A 22,029-nucleotide genomic window follows, 5' to 3' on the forward strand; every position below is an offset into this window, starting at 1 on the left:
AGAGTTAAAGTGTTATTGAAGATGAGTGCCGTTCACTCTCTCCTAATATCCACTCTCTTCCTCTCCCCTTCCTAAGAAAATAATAAAAATAAAAGAGAAAAAAAGAGAAAAAGCAATGACAACCAGGATTTATAACGTCAAAGTAAGTTCAGAGTAAAATGCTGTCATAGGTTTTCATTTTAATGCCTTTCTATGTGTGAAATTGCGTCTTTTTATTATTATTATTACATTTGAGATTGCCAGAGTTACCTATCAGCCTATCAATAAGACTGTTCTGAGAGTTTTTATTCAAGGTTCTGGCCTGGGCGATTGACTGGTACACAGGATTTCTTCTGATGTTAAATACGTATATTCCTTAAAATAAGGTTGATACAAAGGAAGCAGATTACTTTTTTTTTTTTTTTTTTTTGAGACAGAGTCTCACTCTGTTGCCCGGTCTAGAGTGAGTGCCGTGGCAACCTCAAACTCCTGGGCTCAAGTGATCCTTCTGCCTCAGCCTCCGAGTAGCTGGGACTACAGGCATGCGCCACCATGCCCGGCTAATTTTTTCTATATATTTTTAGTTGTCCGATTAATTTCTTTCTATTTTTAGTAGAGACGGGGTCTCGCTCTTGCTCAGGCTGGTCTCGAACTCCTGAGCTCAAACAATCTGCCCGCCTCGGCCTCCCAGAGTGCTAGGATTACAGGCGTGAGCCACACGCCTGGCCAGCAGATTACTTTTGTAGACCACTAGTATGTGCTGCTTTGTGCATGAATTCCAACTGGAATATCTGACCGTACCTAGGCCATTTCTTAAATATATAAAATCTGATGATTATTAAAAATAATCTGTATGTTCATCTCTATATTTCTTAATATATTTTCATTTGAAGTTAGTAGTTGACTAACGATATTTCATAAGATTAGCCTGTTTTGTAAATAGAAAACTGAATGTGTAAGGGAGCCTAGCCTGAGATTAACTGGACTGTGTAGTATTTCACTTAACCCTTAGTCTTCCTTGGGGAAAACAAAAGTTCTTATGGATGGAGCTAGAACCTCACATCCTGTAGAACTTATATTTGAATATAAAGGGTCCTTAAAAATAATAAGTGCCACTCCCATTGTTATCCCTGAGGAAGTGGCAGAGAGATGAGGTAATGCACAAAGGTCAGACATCTTACTCCAGGGGCAGTCAGGCACATTGTAGTCCAGTCCTGAGAACTGCAGTGAGTGGAACCTGTGGCGTGCATTTGACATTTCGATGTGGTTGCCTTGCATACTCCGCTCCAGTGTTCGACGGGCAGACTAAGTCGATGGGTGAGGAGTCTTCCAGTCCATCCTCTCATCCCTGTCATGCCCTTGCAGGCCAACTTGCCCCTGCTGCAGCGCGAGCTCCTCCACTGCGCAAGACTGGCCAAACAGAACCCCGCCCAGTACCTCGCCCAGCACGAACAGCTGCTTCTGGATGCCAGCACCACCTCACCTGTTGACTCCTCAGAGCTGCTTCTCGATGTGAACGAAAACGGGAAGAGGCGAACTCCAGACAGGTGAGGGGGAGGAGAACCCCGGATGCACCAACGCCTTTTCCTCATACTTAGGGCACGAAGATATGTTTCGTGTCATCTAAACTGCTGGCCTACGTCTCCAGCAGGATGGCGATAAGCCAGCGTGGCCATCTTGGGATGCTTTCTCTGGCCTGGGATTTTACAGAGCTTTGAATCTCTGGCCTGTGTCAGTTCAGCTTTTATGCAGGTTAAACTTTGCTGCTTGTAATATTATTAAAGCTAATAGGTGAAGACGAATGATTTTTCAAGTGTTCCAAATACTACCGATGATTCTTAGATACATATCAATATTGAAATTCTCATTTATTACATAATCTAACCACATGTTTTACACTTTAATATTCTGAAATTTGTCATTCTAAGTTTTCTTAAAACATAATGGTTTTGAAAGCTGGTCTGTATGTGTTCCTCAGTAAACACAGTACAGTAGCTATATGTTTTCTATATGAACCAAAAGAGATTTTCTGGGAAGCTAGATGAACTGCGTGAGGGTAAGAGTATGTAATAGAGCTAATAGATGGTATTTTTGCTGAAAATTTAATTTATCAGTTACTATTTATTCTGTCAGATACTCTGCTCTTCTGAGAATTCTAAGAAATGTAAAATAAAGCCCCTTCTCCATTAAACCATACAAAGTAGTTGTTGAATAGGCATACACATGAAACTTCCCATGTACCTTAATTAAGATAATTTTCATGAACAGTTCATCCTACATATAATTATTTCCTGATATAGGAATGCAAAATCTGATTAGCAGCATTTTGCATAGTATTTGTGAAATATGAAGAATTAAAAAATGAAACTATATTCAAAAACTTATTTATCATATGCTTTGATTTCTTTCTCTACTTATCCATTCTCTTTCTCTGCATTTCATGAGGCATGGGTGTAATAGCCTTCGAGAGGTTAACACTCTGGCACAGTTATGTTCCAGATTCATAGGAGCTTATGATCTTTGGAGCTGTTCAGAGACATCTATCTGTGACTGACTTAGCTACCCTTAAATATATTAGCTGCTTTGCAAATCAGAATGTTAGCAAAAGTCAGCCAGTTTACACGCAGTTATTACCTAATCCTCTGTTAAGCAGTTTTTATGCTGCAATCTCTGGAATTTTTCTCTTCTTAACATAGAACCTCTTAATAGTTTAAAATTTCTAAAGCACAGGGTTAAATATTAGTCTACTTTTGACATATTGTTGATCCATCTCCACATGTGAGCTACCAATAGGCACTACTTTCGTATTTTTGCAAATCGTATTTTCTCGGTCATATTTAAGAACAAATAGAACATTTAGTACTTTTAGCTTTTAGCATTTCCCTTTTAGCTTTTAAAGGGAACTGCTTAATCCAGGTGCCTGAGTGGTGTGTCCACATGATGCTGAAAACCAAGGGGCAGCCCAGAGATTTACATGTGCATTCCTGTCTGATCCGAACCCATTTTCCCTGCAAGAAATAAGTATTACATGAAGGTATTGAGATATTTCAGCTCCATGTTTCCAGGATAACATGATAGAAGAATTACGGTGAGACTGGGCGAAAAATTGGGAAGAAGAAAATTTATTTGGGGTAGTTGGGGTGTGGGAGTGTAACAGGGAATGGTTTAAATAACCAGGAAAAATGTAAAGATAATCCTGTAGGCAAAATTGAAAATGGACATGACCTATTCTGGAATTTGTAGCTGCTAAATAACCATTACAGGGAATATGAAAACTTGTTTCATTCATTTCTTTATATTCCCAGCCATTTTCCCACTAGCTCTTTCCTGGTATTTTATTTTTGAATGTACCATGACTTTAGACTTCCCTTGCACAATCCTGAAATAAGCACTGAGCAATATGTTAACATTGATATGAAAACTTCATATTATATTCCACAGATGCTCAGCATTCTTGTTTCGATGCCCTGTAGCTGTGTGTGCATGTGTGTATGCATTCAGTCAGGGAGGACTCTCTTACAAAAAATCTTCGGTCGTAGTCTCCCTTCGGTTATTCATGGACAGTTGCTGGAGTCAGAATTCATATGGTTGATCTTTGGATGGAACGTTCTTTTTCAAGTGGAACCCTGAAGTATATGTTGAAATGGAAAGATGGCAAATGGGTTTCCTTACAGTTAGGAGGAAGGGTAATGAGAATATGTTGTGTAAATACACTTGTATCTTGTGGGAATTTGATAAGAGCCAAGAAAATATGGGCCTCTACGGTATATTTTTTTGCATATATTTTCTGCGTCTTGTTTGCATATGCATTTTCCTGTTCTCGGATTATTTATCTATATATCCAGATCTACTATATGAAATTTTATAGAGTATGGGGCTGTCTGACAGCAGAGCTTTTTTTGTTTTACTGAATGTTTTGTTGGTGCATATGGTCTGACATGGATGAGCAGCCACGGTGAGATTTTGGAGTCTATTAAACTGGCTCATTAAAAAGATCAATCTGTTTCTGTAATAACACTGGGAGCCATCAGTCACTGAAAGAGGGAAAAACTGACACCTGAGGAGAAAACACATTTTGGTAATTTGTTCATGACATGTCATGAACAAAAGAGCACTCTATATTTTGTTTGCAACTTTGGGGGCTTAAATTCTGTGACGATGGCTGAGCTAATGTACTAAACAGTCATCACGTGTTTCAGGGATGGGATTTGGCAAATTTAACTTTCTTCTCATCCTTAAATATGATTGTCACTGGTTATGTTTTTCTTTCTTTTTTTTTTTTTTTAACACTATTGTTATTTACAGAGTAATGAATTCTCTAGGGAAGCCTCTGAAATCATTTCTTTTTCTTCCTGTATGGAACAATGAAATGTTTCCTACTTTCTTTTAAGAATAGCTGTGGGGAGAGTACCTGAACAATTGTAATGAATTTGTAGGACTGTGGTAGAATATAGCAGAACCTAAATTAGAAAAAGACAATTTTAATTTAAAAATCATGCTATTTTTCCCCCCAAATATTAGGGAAAGTCATAGAAAATTCTGATTTGTTAATATGTGCAAGTTCACTATTTATAGTAGATCTTTATTCTTTTGCCATTCTGTGATGGGAGATGCTGAAGAAGGGAACGAGAGCCATTTTTGGAGCCAGTTAAATGGAGTGAACGCTTTCACAGAGACTAAAAGTTAAGAACACTCTTTAAACTGCTCACCACAATGGCTCGTAAAGACACACACACTTTCACATGGAGTGGGGAGGGGAAGAACAGTTAAACAATGAATGCTTCATTTCTCTGAGACTGCAGAATGGATTACAATTATTAAGATTAAAAAGTTAATTATGTTTGGTTAATTATCATTGCTGCCTTTCTTTTCTCACAGCTTTGATATTGTAGCTTTTTGATCTAATTTTCCTCCAATTTTGTATTCTCACCTGTTATGCTACTTTTCTGACTCAGAGGATTTTTCTTGCTTAAGAAATCAAACCAAATTGATCTTTGGTTTTGTATGGGTAACATTGTTTTTTTCTTTTTTTTTCCCCACTATCTCAAATGACTGATGCTAAGTATTAATCCCCTTCTCATACATCATCATTTTAATGTAGTTATGCTTTACATTATTCTCAATTTCACACGTCTAGACTTTCTTTGTTTTGAGACAGGGTCTCGCTCTGTTGCCCAGGCTGGAGTGCAGTGGACTCATCATAGCTCACTGCAACCTCAAACTCCGAGGCTCAGGCGATCCTCCTGCCTCAGCCTCCTTGAGACTTTTATCACAAAGGCTATGCAGTTGGATTAATATCAATTTTCTCCTCCCCCAAGTATTTCCTCCTCCTTCCAGAATTAAACATCACTTTTAAAAAACATTTGCTTGAACATTAGAATTATATAATTTGTCAGCTGGGAGGAATCTTATGAGTATAGCAGGCCCCCTTCTCTTTATACTTGACAAAACTAAGGCTGAAAGAACTTGTCTAAAGTTGCAAAGCTTTTTAGTGGAGGAACAAGCATGTTCAGCATACTTGAAATCTTCAAGCTACAACATATGTTTAAATGTGCAGAATTTAAATAAGGAAAGCTCAACTACAAATTGAGTATTTTCCTCCTCTTACTATCCCTTATTTATTTTCTGTGGTTGCTCAAATGGGTAAATGCCATAGTATAACATTCTGAGATTTTATATAGCTTTGTAATGATAGAAGATCTGTAGTCAGCCAGGTTTCCTGGGCTTACTGAGTAAGTTAGAAAATGCTGAAGGTTGGAGGGTCAGAAAGCAGTTGTTTTGAAACCATCTGGTTGTATATATAAGATTTGTCATCACAGTACACACCAACTAAACTGACTAGGTCAATTTTTCTTTTTCTATAAAATCAATGGGATTTCACTATTTTTGTCTTTCTAAAAGGTAAGTACACTTTACAAGGGATTGTAGAATAAACTGACTATGCAAATAAGATTTAAATTGGTATAATCTGCATTCAGTAGTCTATGGGAAAAATGTAGGGATTTTATATTCATACATTCTTGTTTTGCATTGCATCTTTTATGCATTCCTCAGTTGCAAGAAGTGAGTAATCATCCCTGTAGAAATGATTTTTTAAACATTAGTCACATCAGTTGTGAAGACTTCTAGTAAATAGCATAAAATTACATTCATTTGTTAAAGAAAGAGCAGGGTTATAGAGGACATTTTGGTCTCGCCACATTCCAGCTTCAGCCTTAACTTGTTAGTCTGATGTCTTGCTGCTCCCTTAGGGTCTAACTTTACTGACTACTCTTCATGCCTTAGTCTGTATTTCCACTGATGGTTTTTGCTCTCCTAGTTCTAATATATCATAATTTATTCATATTTCACAGCCTAACTCAATATATACTACTTGAACGAAGGCTTCCCAACCATAAATACTACAGTAATGATCACTATTTACTGAGCACTTAGGATATGTCAGGTCCTATGCTAAATAATTTACAAATTAATATATAACACTTATTTCCTAACAGTCCTATTGCATAGATTCAAAAAGGCTGCATAATGTGTCTGAAGTCACATGACTTGTAAGAGGCACTGATGGGATTCTAACCCTAGGTTCCCTGACTTAAATGCCCATGCTCTTATAACTATGATTATATACCAGCAGCCTCTGAACACCCTACCTTGAAAACAGACTGCTTTGATTAACTTGTTGAATGCCACGTATGTATTAGGCTCTTTACATGGCTTCTTTCCAGTAGGCCTAAGATAATCCTCCTCCATTTTGCAGACAAAAACACTGCAGCTCTTAGAGGGTTAAGCCTCTTGGGTTCATATGGCCAGCAAATAGCAGAGCCCAGAGCTGAGGCCAATGCCATGTGACTCCAAAGCCTCTACTCTTTTGAGTATATATTCTGGAGTAATCATCTCTCCCTCTGATGTCCCATATACCACCTTTGTGCCGTTTTTGTGGTACCTTCCATATACAGGTCCTGTGTGAAAGTGTAGAAGTTTCACAGCTCCAATTAAATTGGTTTTGTGGTAAAAAAAAAAAAAAAAAAGTTCTATCACTAAATCATAGTCTCACAGAAGGCTGGGGATCATGTCTCACTTTCTTTATATTCCCACTAAAGCTCAGGATCGTGCATGACACATATTGGGGACCTAAAGCAAAACAGAAAACAAAAACACCACTTGAACAAATAATTCAAATTAAATTTAATTTGAGGTCATTTTTAGTGTTATACTAAGAAGCCTCTCCCCCAAGAGTCTTTATTTATTTATTTATTTGGTTTTTGAAATGCATCTGTGACATACAACAATGAAAATAGCCCTGACCAGCCCAGCAACCAAATGCCACAATTGGTTCGTTGACCAGAAAAGAGTGGAGGGCTCCAATTAGAATGTGCAGATGACAGATCAGACTAAGAAAGCATCGTTCCAAACAGCAGGAGCAGTAGGAATTGAATACTTCAGCAGTGGCATGGATTAGGAAAGGCAAGAGGAGCAGCTAGGATCAGGCAGTGTAACTGTTGAGCAGGTGGCCATCCTCGGGAGACATGTGACGGAAGCATTCTACCTTCTCGCTGGTGCAGGGGGAGGCTCAGATGGCTCCTGCAATCTGCATATTGCAATCCTCGAAGGTGTAAGCATTGTGTTTGTGTGTCTGGAGTAGCAAACATCCACCTGCCTCTTATTTACTTCTAAAGGTATTAGCACGTGGCTCAGAAAGTTCTCTCTCCCAGGTGGTTGTTTAGCAATGGAGAGATTAAAGGTGCTTCTTTCCATCTGGTCCAGTAGCGATGGTACTGTAGCGTTTAGCTCTCTGTTCTTCACCAGCTAAATGTCCTACTTCCTCCAGAGCAATAGCAAAACAAACTACCACAGGTTGTCATGAGGAATTAGATTTGATTTTCTTTCTAAGGAGGCAGGGGAATTTGTAATATATTTTATTTCAGCTATATTATTCAATGCCAATAAAAATGTATTATGTGAAATTCTTATCTAAACTCACCTATTTCCTAACAATTTCTGAAGAGACCTTTAGTTGGATTATGTTTTGAAAATACAATGATGAGAGCGATTTTCCGCCCTTTGATTCAATACCTGGCCCTTCTGTGGAAATTTTAACAAACTGCATGTGTTCAAAAAGGGAAGGAAGGCATGTTTGATGTTAAGTTGTTAATGGCTTTGGTCTTTTCTTTAACGGAACTGATATCTCCTAAGATTTAGATATAGACTTATAAAATATAAAAATAAAATAAATCCTCAATGCCTGACAATATTAGACCTCAAGGGAATTTTAGATCCAGTGTCTCCTACTCATGTTCTAGAGAGCATGATCCAGGGATGGGACTTGGCTATGGAGAGGAACAGCAGACAGGTCTGCAGGGCTCCTGGCTCTGAGAGATGCTGGCAGAGTGGGAGGTGGTGTGATAGGGCCAAGACAAAGTTGCCCTGGGGCAGGAAAGAGGGACCTGTGTAAAGATGTACAAGAGATCAGCAGCAGGACGTGGATTTGGAGAAGAAAGTTCTCCAAAAAAGAAAAAGTTGTAGAGCGACTTCTAATTTTCGACTTGGGTGACAAGGATTCATACAAGGTGGTACAGGAAGCACAAAAGAAAAATGCCACTTTGGACATGTTCATTTTGAAATGCCTGTTGAAACTCAGATAAGTGAGCACCTAAGGCACGTTATTTATTTGTAACAGGACTAAGATTAAAATTTAAGTTACTTCCTTCCCATTCTAAGGTTTAGTATGGTCTACAACTTTGCCTCCCCCAGAACAATTTTTATAGTGTTATTTCCTCACTATTTTTTTAAATTTTAGTCTAGGAAAAAATTTACACCTGCATGAAGAGATTTATCTTCTTTTTTTTTCTCTTCTTTCTTTTTTTGAGGCAGAGTCTTACTCTGTTGCCTGGGCTAGAGTGCCATGGCGTCAGCCTAGCTCACAGCAACCTCAAACTCCTGGGCTCAAGCGATCCTCCTACCTCAGCCTCCTGAGTAGCTGGGACTATAGGCATGCGCCACCATGCCTGGCTAATTTTTTATGTATATATTTATATATAATTTAATTTCTTTCTATTTTTTTAGTACAGACGGGGTCTCGCTCTTGCTCAGGCTGGTCTCGAACCGCTGAGCTCAAACGATCCGCCCACCTCAGGCTCCCAGAGTGCTAGGATTACAGGTGTGAGCCACCACGCCCGGCTGATATTTATCTTCTTATTCTATTTATCATCATGATTTTATAATAGATTTTTTCATACTTCCCCATTTCTTTGAATGTTATTTTATACAAATGTTGCTAAGTTGATTATCAGTGCATCCTAGCCAATCATGACTTTTTAAATAGTTCATGTAGAATTTTTAAAGGATATTTATTTTTTTTCTAAAATAGTTTGTTTATAGCCTCTGCTATTGAGGAACTGGAATAAAACAGCCTGAGGGGAGGTAAAATTGCTTCTGAAGTTGTTTCTGTTAAGTATTGTTTCCTATTAGTCCTATTTTAGTGGGCAGGAAACTGAAGCCAGAAAGTTAAGTAACTGGAGGCCACACAGCTGAGTCCTGGGCCTCTTCTGCCCTTAGGATGTTAGATCTTGAGAGTGAAGAGATTGGGATCCAAATGGTGAAGTGGTTAGATTATGTTCAAGAAAAGGTCTCCTGGTAGGGAGGGAGAATATCTTTGGGTAGATTTTAAAAACTTCTATACTTTCAATTCTCACAAATAATTCTACTAAATAAACTGACTCTATCGTGGAATAAAAACTTTTTTCAAAGACAAAAAAAAAAAAAAAAGAACAAACCAAAAAATACCTCCCAGAAATTTATAAAACATGACATACTTCCCGCTAGAATTTGAGTTATTTCAAGGGTATGCTGGTATGGGACAATGAAAAGTATTTGTTAGTTTTACCTAATACACTTTCGAAAGGGCAACAGATAAAAATGCAAATATGGAATTCACCCAAGCAAATGAGGCACAGATGTAGGCATTTCTAAGAAGCAGACTGACAAATAGTAATTGAGTCGTCTAGTTACCTTTCTGGACATACAACTTTTGAATCGGGTTGGCTTTATAAGTAGACACGAACGAGTCCAAGAAGCACCAGGGCGACCCTTCATAGCTTTATTTCTATGGGTTGTGAAAGTTTTACAGCTTCACTGTTAAAATATAACTCTCTCTGTGTGGTGATGAGCTTTATTATTTTAACAGCTATCACAGTGATGGGACCCAGGATAGGACAGCCAGGACCTGATATTAACAGAAGTGAGAAGACAGACTCAGGACCTAGCTTGCCTCTTATCAGGGTATCACTGTACTTCTTATAGAAAAAAAAATTGCTCTTTTTTTCATATACTTGGGTCATTGAAGTAATAGCAGAGGGCTATCTAAGGAGGAAGATAAATGACATATCCAACCATTTGAAAATTTTAAGAATTCTTCCAACGTTGTATGTTGGTGGTGGTGGTTATTATTGAGCAAGGAGAGACAAAACCAGTAACTCGGCATGGTTTGACTCAAATAGGTCAAAGATGTTTTAATATTTAGAAATGCTACAGGGGCTGCACTAAGATATTTAGAGGGTATTTTCTAGTTTGCTCACAATATAACCTATAAATAATAAACTGTTCAAAGCGAAGAACAGAGAAATTGGCTAAAGTGGTTGAGTTGGCACTTAGAGTTTGGCCAGAGGACCATCAGCCCTGTGTGTTTTGATCTGCATATCTGTAATATTTAGATGCAAATATAGAAGAATTGAATTACTGAGTTTGCAAAAGAGACCTCAGAAATCACCTAGTGGTTTTCAAACTTTCAGTGGTTTTCAAACTTTCAAGTTTTCAAACTTGATTTTAGCAGCAGACTTTTTTCTTTAAAAATGAAATCTTAGGTGGAACCCCAATTCTTAAAACAGATAAGTGGGTTCATTTGGCCCTTTAAATCTTGATTGTTTGGGGGAAAAGTTCCTCATTGCTTGCAGCATCCGTTAAGCACCTCAGGTAGCACAGTTTGAAAACCACTGATCTAGTCCAACCCTTTCATTTTACAGATGAGCAAACTGAGGTCCAGAGAGGTTAAGTGAATTGACCAAGGTCACACAGCTAGTCATGGAAGAGCCAGGACTAGATCTAAGGTCTCTTGATTCCCAGTCCAGTGCTCTTTCCACTACACCACACTGCCAGTAAGGTAGGTGCTGTGCTAGCATTATGTTCATAGCTACTAATAGTCTTCAGTATTTTCCAACTAATTTACTGTGGTAACATGCATTGAATGTTTATGTATTATTCAGAAATGTATAGGATATGAAAATACAGATTAGAATCTCACAGAAATACTCCTAGAAGATAAATCAATACCTACAATGTTTCACTTTTAAAAATTATTTTAAAGCAATGCATTTAGGTAATGTCTGAGCTATACTGGATGTTTTAGTCTGATAGCAACAATCAATATGTGTGGAGTCAGTATGTTTTAGTGAAGACACATACTTTGATGGGAGCAGCATTGAGACTTCTGGCCACCACTCCCTCAGGGGTCATGCTCTGCTGTCATTTCCAATGTGGCCAGTTGCCTGTCCCAGAACAGTGAGTTCTTCTTAGCATGTATTGCACACGTACTCTCACGTTAAACCCTGTAGACTTTCCCTCAGTTCTTTCTATGCTTATACCTTCTGTCTCTAATGCCGTTATCCTTCTCAACCTGGTGTGTGTAAATTGCCATTGGGGCTCCACCCAAAAGGGACATAAAGGATGGTTCATAGTAGAATCCTGTTGCCTGGATAATCTCCGTTGTTGATTCAGTTTCCACTCAGATCCCTCCAGTATTATCAAAGACCGTCGCTAAAGGCTAGGAAAGTAGAAAAAGTGTCTTACGCCCTCTGTGCTATTGTTTTGCCACCCTAAATCAAAAAGGCATGTGGAAATCCGCAGCCACTGTAAATTGGTAGAATTCTTATGAGAAAATTTCCCTGGGAAAATAGATGTCACCACTAGTCTAAGGATAAAGTGCTGGTCTTGTGAGAAGAGCCAGCTGCCAAATAAAAAATTAGTTTGGGAGCTGTGACTCCAAAATTGAATATGTTTTGTTCCTATCTTATTGAGTATAATGGGTTCAATAGAGCCAGAAAAGATTTCAGCCAGGAAAGATTTCTTTAGGCCCACTTTTGTTTGAGAATCGAGGAACCATGATTAATTATCAGGTCTCATTTATAGAATGCATCCCTTCGGAAAGCCAAGTTCAAAGTTCTGTGCATCACATGATGACGTGCAGTCAGGGTGTGCCTGTCCTGCCTGTACCTGATAACCTTCAACAGGATACACAAGCTCTCTGGGTGTGTGTTTCCTCAACTTTGAGAGGGTTGACCTAGATCTTCCTTCTAGTCCCAGCTAGCTCTGTACAACTGCTGATTATCTTGGTGACTCAGGATCGTGTCAGGGTCCCACACACTGCATTGCTCACTGTATTAGCTCAATTTGATCCTTGCTTTCCAGTAGAACTTTCTATGGTGATGGACATGTTCTATATCTGTGCAGTCCGATACTATAGCCCCTAGCCACAGGTGGCTATGAAGCATCTGAACTGTGGCTACTGCTACTAATGAACTGAATTTTAGGCTTTATTTAATTTTAACTAACTTACATTTTAATTTAAACAGCCATGTGCAGCTGGTGTATTGGAACACACAGTTCTTAGATGTTCTGACACAAAAGTCAGATACTAGAAGGAATCTGTGTACCTAAAGTATTCATCAAGATATTGGTGATGTTTTACCTTGATGAATCTTCACCAGATATAGTCTGTCTTAGGGTAGCTTGTTAGAATCAAGTACTGTTTTGAATGAAAATATTGTCTAAAGGAGACTAGGTTTGCTTCTATTTGCGACTTAACCCCTTGAGCTTCAGCTGAAAAGATGTTAGCTAATTTGATGAGAAGCAAAGCATTTTCTCCTGTGTGCAGTCTTTTTTCCCCAAAGTAATAATAATTTTAAAATTTGGGTGTTTTTTTTCTGTTTTTTAATTTTAGAATATTACAGGGGTACAGATGTTTTGGTTCCATAAATTGCTTTTGTACCATTTAAGTCAAAGTTATAAGTGAGCCCATCCCCCAGATAGTGTGCAATGTACCTGTTAGGTGTGAATTTACTGTGCGCAGTCTTATGGTCATTTTGGTCTCAGCGTGGGTTTCAGTGAATTCCTGTATGTTTTTCTGGGAAGCTGAGTTTAGAAAGTTTCTGGCCAATAAAGGAATATTCTGTTTATGTTACAGACTGAAATACAAGTAACTGAACTCTGCTGGTTTCTGAGTACTTGATGAAACAAGCTTGTTTTTTTCCTTCTTCAGAACCAAAGAAAATGGCTTTGACAGAGAGCCTTTGCACTCAGAACATCCAAGCAAGCGACCATGCACTATTAGCCCAGGCCAGCGGTACAGTCCAAATAACGGCTTATCCTACCAGCCCAATGGCCTGCCTCACCCCACCCCACCTCCACCTCAGCACTACCGTTTGGATGATATGGCCATTGCCCACCACTACAGGGACTCCTATCGACACCCCAGCCACAGGGACCTCAGGGACAGAAACAGACCTATGGGTAAGACTGAAGGATCTGTTCACTTCTGACAGGCTTGTATGCTTGAAGACTTGTGTCATTACTTCTCAGCTGAACTTGAGGCTTGAACTCTGTGACAGGGATAAAAATTATCTTTCTTTATGTTGTCTTTTATGAGAAAACTGGATTGGTATTAATATGTGCTTTAAGAGCTGTGGTCTCTTTCTCTTAATTACTTGTATTCTTTTAAGACAGCTGGTTAACTTTCTTTTTGGAGGAGAGCATCTGAGCTAATACAAAACCCTGAATTGTGGTAACAAATGCAAAATGAATTTTTACCTTGAATGTTTTTTTTAAACATGTGAGACTTCATATGCAGTCTGCCTGCCACAAATATTTTTAAAAATCCATTTTTTCTTTCCTTGTATCTTTTATTTCTGATAGTCTCAAAGTTCATTTTGATTTTTTCAGCCTCCTTGATAGTCTATATTTGCAAAATATGATATGGCATTCTAACTGTGGCTTAACTTGACAGATGCTCCTTGGAAGAATGATTTGGTACCTTTATTTTCTTGAAAATGCCAGTGATTAAAGTTAGTATTGACAAATTCGGGTCAAATATCAAAATACCGAAGAAGTGAATTTGGGCAAATGTGTGTTCTATTTGCCTGTGTTCATTCCTTCTTTGCATAAAACTATTTGTTGGAAATAAAGCATTTAGTAGGAGATACTGCCTTCTGAAGAACAAGTATCTGCCATGAAAAATGAGAGGGAAGATGAAGGAGGTAAGTTTTGATGCATGATCAGTGGTTGAGGTGATGGTATCAGAGGATTAGTAGGTACACTGTTGCTAGGGCACTTTCGTTTCCTAATTTTTGGTGACAACAAACTGAGAGCAGCAGTCAGCCCCCTTTTCTTTTTCTATATCCTGTGTCCCTATCACTCAACGGCAGGACTTTTTCTACCTCATAACTAGTGCTGGCAAACTCTCCTGCCATGGGTGTTTTGGTGGGCAGGATACTGGAAAGAGCAAGAGATGAAGTCTACGTGAAAAACCAGAAAACAGAGCTGAAGATACAGAACTCTGGGAAACGCAGCCAGCCAGCGATTCACTGCTTGATTAGTGGTGATAGTGTCTTTTTGTTTGTTGGTTGGTTATTTAGACACAGGTAGAGAGGGCCTGATATGCAGACATATACCTTAGATTTCCAGTCAGATTGCCAGCAAAGCAGGGCTGCCATGTGTAGGGTCTTTTTGCCTTTCTATACACAACCCTCCAAATGTTTAAAAAGCAGAAGGGAAGAGTGAGGGTGAGGGGAGGGGCGGTTGAGGCTTTGGTTGTGAGATAGTAAATTAGTAGTTCTGGTTCCCCACAACAGTAATTTCTACATTTATATAGTGTGTCAGACAAATGGCTAAGCATATAATTTGTGCGTTCTTAATAGCCAATCTGTCTAATGTTCTCTCAGGTACCATTTCTGAAGAGCTTTCAGAAGTGATTATGTTATTTCTCAATCTAGATTGATATTTTTTGACCCCCAAATCAAATGTGATAACAACTTCCTTCTACACAAAAACTTTACAATTTATTTATGACTTAAGGACTGAAAACTATGATTGTATGTTTTTAAACAGCAGTAGAGTCATCAGGTCACTGTGAGACCAGTTCAAAAGATCCCATTTTGTAGGTGCTAGGAAATGGCCTATTTTTTAGGCAGCAGATGCTATTTTATGAAATATTAGTTCCAGTGCACTATACAGTAATCAGCAAGGAAGTAATTATGCTTATGTTCAATGATTATGTTTTCATCTAGTAATGTAAAATATCCCTTTATGAATTATATCTGTATCCATTGGTTTTATGTGATTTTCTTCAGACCATGTTCCTTACCTTTTAATTATATTAGCTTATAAAACTAATAGTGCTAATCTCTATAAATATGTGCAGCTACTAAACCATCCCTAAAGTCTGGCAGAGTTTAGTGTGTGTTAATGTAAAATAAAATCTTGATGTATGAGTAACAAATTATGGTGTTACATCAGGCTGCCATTTTGAGAATGTAAAAGTTGTCATAAAGGTATACTTAGCCTAGTATGATTTACAAATGCCTATTGTGTATAGGGACATATATTCACTATAGAATCCTTTAATAAAAATAACTTGTAAGCAGCATTAGTTTATAAGTAAGCTTAAAGTTTTAGCCTAGTTAGCTAAAATCTTCTAAAACATAAGGACCACCTAAGATTCAACATTAGTGTCTAGTGTCTCACATATGAAAACGTCCTCTTTAATGATTATGAACTATTTTCCCCTAGTACATTACTCTGGTATTATGACTATAAATAAAAATGGTGGTGCTGAGCATTTATGTATCTGAAATAGAGAAATTAATAAATGTAAAATTTTGATTTGTATATTTTTCCTTTTAAAGATTCTATCTAACAAATGACCTTCAGTGTTCAAAAGCAGCAAACAAATCCTATAATTTTTCAAAATGTACTTGGGCTCAACTACGTTTCTAATGTTATTTAAAAAATGAGATGGAGCTTAGCACTGTTTCACAAATGCTGGAATCCCATTAGTCACAGTCATCCTGTTGCTCATTAATGTTATTCTAGGTGTTAAGAGCTTGTATCATTGATTTAGTTTGCTGAATGTTTGAAACTTTTGAGACCTCTGGAGTTCGTGTCGTTAAAGGCAAGTATTCAGATGTCTCTATCATGAAAATCACTGTGACATTTATATCCTTATCACTCTCTCTGGTTTTCTGTGATGACTAATTTTAACGGTAATGCTTTTCCCCTAAAACACAGGCAACAAATAAGTCAACAAAAATTACATATTTGCAAACATTTCAACTTGAAATAATCACAACAAACAGAGCAGTAACTAAATATTACTTTTCACCAATGTCTTTTCTATTATGCAAATTAGTAAAACATATTTGCACTTTTGCTTTTTTACCAATAGGTGGCATTGACAATTTTAACTTTTAAAATGTATCTCAGAATATGTTCTAATTGGACAAGAAAATGGTGCAAAGTGTTTTGTGATTTTTGTTTTTTTGTTTTTTTTTTAGACAGGGACTCACTCTATTACCCAGGCTAGAGTACAGTGGTGCAGTCATAGCTCACTGCGGCCTCAAACTCCTGGGCTCAAGCGATATTCCTGCCTCAGCCTCTCAAGTAGCTAGGACTACAGGCGCATGCCACTATGTCTGGCTATTTTTTTAGTTTTTGTAGAGATTGAGTCTGGCTACATTGCCCAGGCTGGTCTTGAACTCCTGGGCTCAAGCAGTCCTCCCACATTGGCCTCCCAAAGTGCTGAGATTACAGGTGTGAGCCACTGTACCTAGGCCCAAAGTGTTTTTATATTTAGCTTTTTACTTAGTCTGAGAAAGAGCTTTCATCAATTCGTTCACTTCCCATCAGCTATAAATGAAATTGTATTTCATGGTTGGCTGAAATGAGTCATGTGACTCATCATCTTTATTTCTCTAAATCAGCTAAAAGAAGGGATTTCTGTTTCTCATAAAGGGTAGCAGCCTGCTGGGTGGCCATTCCAACAGGTTGGGAAGCTGAGCTCCAGCCAGAAGCCAGGCATGCATGCTTCCAAGAAGGGATTTCTAACCACTCCAATCTCACAGAGAGTGGAATGTAGCATCTTATATCTCGTATTATCATTCCATTCTTATAAGGCCCACAGAGGAGGAGCCCAGGTGTTTAGAAGCCCAAACCACACCAGACTCAACTTCTGTTCAGACTAAAATTGTGAAAATTGGCAACCAAAAAGCATAGTTTTGATCATTTAAAATGGAAAATATTGCCATAGCCCAATGCCTTTCTTCTACAGTAGAATGTGAAATGAATCTGTAAGAGAAGCAACACATTTCCAGGTTTCTCTGGTCAGAGCCTTCCATCCTCTCTTTTTAGTGAGACACATTTACTTCCTATTTTCATGAGCATTCCTGCTAACTGGTCACTGTCATCAATACTGATGGTCACTTGGTAGACATTTTCATGTTACTTTTTCATAGTAGTATCTTAACTATGATGCTAAAGAGCATTAATAATTACAGATTTCAAATAAGGCTTGGATTTATGGTATTTGCCAAATTATATCTGGTATGTTTTTTTTTTAAATAAAGGGTGTCTAATTTAAGTTTTTTTTAATTTTTTGATAAACTGAATGAATATATGTAGTCTCATAGTCCCTCTCTTCATGGCCTGATTTTATTGTGGACATATAAGTGGTTAGGATTGGATTCATGTATAAAATGCTAAAATGTGGAAAAAGTTTTAGCATGTTTGTTTTGGAAAAACATATCCATGCTCATGTAGAATGACTTAACGCTGTCTTTATTTTTAATGCAGGACAGCTATATTTTGAAACTACCTAATGTCTACTTGTGGTTTCTTGTATTTATTAAGAGTTAGAATATATTTTTACTTAGGGAGTGTTAAATGAATAACTTGGACTTAATGTTACTTTGTCTCTTCTGTGTGAAATAAAGGATTTTGACTAGATGACATCTAAAATTCCTTCTGTTTCTAACATTTTATCATTTTATGAGGAATCCATTAGGTAATTCTGAATCTAGGTATGACTCATGTCTCCATTCAAAATCAAATGTATTTTCTCGTCATTGAGTTTACCCACATCGTCCTTGCTATGTGCCGTGTGCGTATGGATTGTGTACTGAATGCTTTGAGGTGACTGAGACGACTTCTCTACACTTGTAGGGTTGCATGGCACACGTCAAGAAGAAATGATTGATCACAGACTAACAGACAGAGAATGGGCAGAAGAATGGAAACATCTTGACCATGTAAGATATCCGTAATCACTTGAGTTAAAAAATGTTTAGAAAACAACTGGAGTGAGGTTATGTGATAAAATAAAAGCTTGGTGATGGTTTGAAGGTATTGTGTTTCCTGCTCTCCTTGAAAAAAATAATGAGTGAGAATGTATAAAGTAGAATATAGGATTTGATTTCTGAATTGATATGAAAGCCACTTAAGACAAATGTTAAGATCATGGAAAGGAATTCTCAAAGCCAGGTTAGTGGGCTACTGTTTTTACTGTGAAAGGGTCATTTAGTTTATCGAGTAATGGGATTAGTATTTGCAGAGGTAGATTTACTGGCTATAATGCCTTCAGGTGAAATCTCTCTGTCAAGACTCATGTTCATACTTCCTACTTTTTCTTTTTATTCCCATTGAACTTTCTCATCTAATGGGTCTTAATTTCAAATCCAACCATTGAAAATATTAGACTGAAGCCTTCAAAGGATAAAATTGCAACTTTCATTGTCCTGAAATAGTTTCACTCCCTTCTGAAGTCTTTAATTTGTGGTGATTTGTATGTTTTTCCCTTTTGCCCTGTTTCTCACATAGCTGTTAAACTGCATAATGGACATGGTAGAAAAAACAAGGCGATCTCTCACTGTACTAAGGCGATGTCAGGAAGCAGACCGGGAGGAGCTGAATTACTGGATCCGGCGGTACAGTGATGCTGAGGACTTAAAAAAAGGCGGGAGCAGTAGCAGCAGCCACTCCAGGCAGCAGAGTCCCGTCAACCCAGACCCAGTTGCATTAGGTACCTTTTTTCAGATGAGCATCTTGAACAGATGTTTCTTATGCTATTAATGCCGACTTTATTTTTAAGTTGTCTTTTTAAAACTAAAGGGCATGCAGGGGATTTTAGGACGATAACCACTTTACATACCTTCAAACATGTCTCCTCTGTCTATCAGGAAAGTGGGCAGATTGGCGTATAAAGAGATGGTCACATAACTTAAATCGCTTTTCCAGGTGAGCTTATGGCAAAGTTTCAAAGCTGAACCAGAATTCCATGTGCATAACTAAAATATGTGCTGCTTCATAATACAGCTGTTTGGACTCTGCCTCAAACCAGCAAAAACACAATCTCAGAGAATGGGCCTGGGGCTTGGGCACTTCTAAGGAGGTCTCTAGTGGATTCTTCCACCGCACACCAATGTTAGCACTGTACACGAGGATGCATATTTTATAATTATTAATTTAAGAAACAGTCTCTAAAGCAATCTTATTTTATAGCAGTATCTTACATTTGCAAAAAATGCTTTTCCTGAAAACCCCTCCAGGAAGAGAAACCTGAAAGCTGTAAGTTTGCCTACTGCTACTTAAAAATTAATGGTAAACATGTAGCTATCTTCCTGTGATTTGATCTTAACTTAGATTGCTTAATCATAATTTTATTAATTCCAGTCATGTAACAGGACTATTAATATAGCCATGCGTTAGACATTGAATGCTAGTATGTAACTATATTTAGTATTGATATTTGGGGAGTTGTTAGGATTCTAAATAGCATATGTAATCCCAAAATGTTGAAAGAAATCTTCAACCTGAAAGAATTTTTGTGTGGCCTGTGAATTCATACCTAAATTAATAATGTGGTGTCTACTGTTTGAGTAAACTTAGTGGAGATGAATCTGCGTTGATCTCGGTTCTCCCATATTCTCTTATGGGTTTAGCCCCACGCTTGTCAGATAACTCAATTACACGTGTACAGATTAAGCTTATGACTTTGGCCTCATCAGCACCATGGCTGATTATCAAAAAATTTAAAACTTGAAACATGTTATCTGACTATTGATCACAGTATCTTTTTAATTGAAATTATTCCTAGCCAATGCGGTTTCCTTTGCAGTTAGGTTTGTGGATTCCTGCTAATCCTTGAATGCTGAATGCCTATTATCATAATAAATATTAAATAAAGAAAGATTCCAAGGCACTTAATTTACCCAGCAGGCATTATTCTAAAGCATATTTAAAAGACAAAAGTGTATTTGTCAGGTTGTATTAAGACAAGCAATGAAAACAGAATTAAGTTTGATTTGAACCAATATTGGTTTAAACAAAACTATTTAGAGCAGAGTAGAATAAACATCTTGTTTTCATTTCCTTATTGTGAGCAAAAATTGGTTAATCATGAGAGATTTGCTTAGGACAAACAAAAGGGATATTTGTAACCATCCAGTGTAGGCAAAAAGCGAGAGCCTTAAAGTAAATAAAACTTTGGGAGTAAAAATAGCCAGGTTGGCCTGCTCTGTTGAACACATTCATTGAGCCAGTACTTATTTATTGAGTGCCTGCTCTGTGCTAGGCACTATAATGAAGGAAAAAAATTCCTCATTCCTTCTCTTGAGGGCCTTCGGGTCTACGGGAAAAGACAGACAAGGGAAAAGCCGGTGTTACGGACACAGGGTAGCCACCTCGATTCGGTCCCATAAACTGGTGGGGCTGTTATTATCTGCCACCCTCTGTAAAAGAAACATTTCAGAAATTGATCGGACTTCATACCTAAGTAAGTTATTATCAGCATACAGAATATGGCCACTTAGTATATAGTCACCTCTACTTCACGCAGATTCTAGTGATGCCAGTGTTTATTTTCTTCTCCAGGAAGACAGGTTCAGTTTCCCTGTTATGTAACCAGAAGAATAAACTTGGTTTTTAAAAGCTCCTCCTTAGAACACACAAAGTATACTACTTTTAGTGATGTTCCATGAATTTATATTTCTGGTAAACCTGAGATGTTCCTTTGCTTTAAGCTTTTGCAGGTTGTATAATATTATTCAAAGGCTACAAATATTTTATTTCTTTCTTTAGACTCTGTTAAAACATCATATTATTTATAGATATGGAGCCCTAGATTGCCTATGAAGAAACTGTCACAACTTTAGAGAGAACCTGTTGAGAGCTCCGCAATACACCAGTTTTAGCATTGAAAATTCTTTTTCACTGTGCGTTCTTGCTGATTGATTCTTGTAGCCTTTGTGTTCCATTTTCTGGGACTGAGCTATGGTTGTAAATGAGAGGACAGGTGGTTTGTAATCATGGGCCACAATCTGTGGACCACATTTAATGCTAAGTTTCTCTTCCAGCTTTGGAGTTGAGTGGATTGATGTGTGTAATGAAAGGATTGAAGATTATTGGTTGATAAATGTATTTTCTACTCTTGGAAAGTGTTTAATGAAGTGCATGTGTACAGATAAAGCTATGAATATGTTTAAATATTTATATACATGTAGATTTCCATATCCTATGGTATATTGTAGATATTTCTTTTAGCCTAATTCTCTTAATTCTTAAGCTACTGTCTGGTATCAAATGAGACCTTCAGAATATATTATAGAAGATATCTTTGGTTCAAAATATTACCCTACTTATATCCCTAACTTGGAAACACTGGAAAAGTTTAGTCATACACACATTCTTAGCATTTTTAAATTGTATGTGGGGACTGCACAGAGGAGACTGTATCTTTCATGACCGATATGTTGTATTTGTTAAACTCAATTAAACTCAATCCCATTCTCACTTTTGAAATATAATCATAGTATTAAGTCAGTGTGGGGGATTAGTAAAATACCATGATTAATCTATTACTAATTGAATTTTAAAAGTTTTCCACAGATATTAAGGGCCATTTTGAATAGCCTGTGAAACAATTTTAAGCACTGAGTATATACTGAAATCATAATG

The 22,029-nt window shown here is 37.5% G+C and overlaps 1 protein-coding gene across 3 annotated transcripts in view; it reads left to right on the forward strand.

The window, feature by feature from the left end:
- RUNX1T1 (runt-related transcription factor 1; translocated to, 1 (cyclin D-related)) overlaps positions 1-22,029 on the forward strand; it is a 128,310-nt gene that overhangs the window by 80,047 nt on the left and 26,234 nt on the right. For all 3 annotated transcript variants that reach the window (XM_012643632.1, XM_012643633.1, XM_012643634.1), the window contains exons 5-8: positions 1,345-1,526; positions 13,289-13,539; positions 18,241-18,326; positions 18,895-19,096. In XM_012643632.1, the coding sequence (XP_012499086.1) occupies positions 1,345-1,526; positions 13,289-13,539; positions 18,241-18,326; positions 18,895-19,096 (721 nt within the window). The remainder of the gene's footprint in view (positions 1-1,344; positions 1,527-13,288; positions 13,540-18,240; positions 18,327-18,894; positions 19,097-22,029) is intronic.

Source organism: Propithecus coquereli, unplaced genomic scaffold (assembly GCF_000956105.1).
Source record: "Propithecus coquereli isolate 6110/MARCELLA unplaced genomic scaffold, Pcoq_1.0 Scaffold2, whole genome shotgun sequence".
Taxonomy (NCBI): Eukaryota; Metazoa; Chordata; class Mammalia; order Primates; family Indriidae; genus Propithecus; species Propithecus coquereli.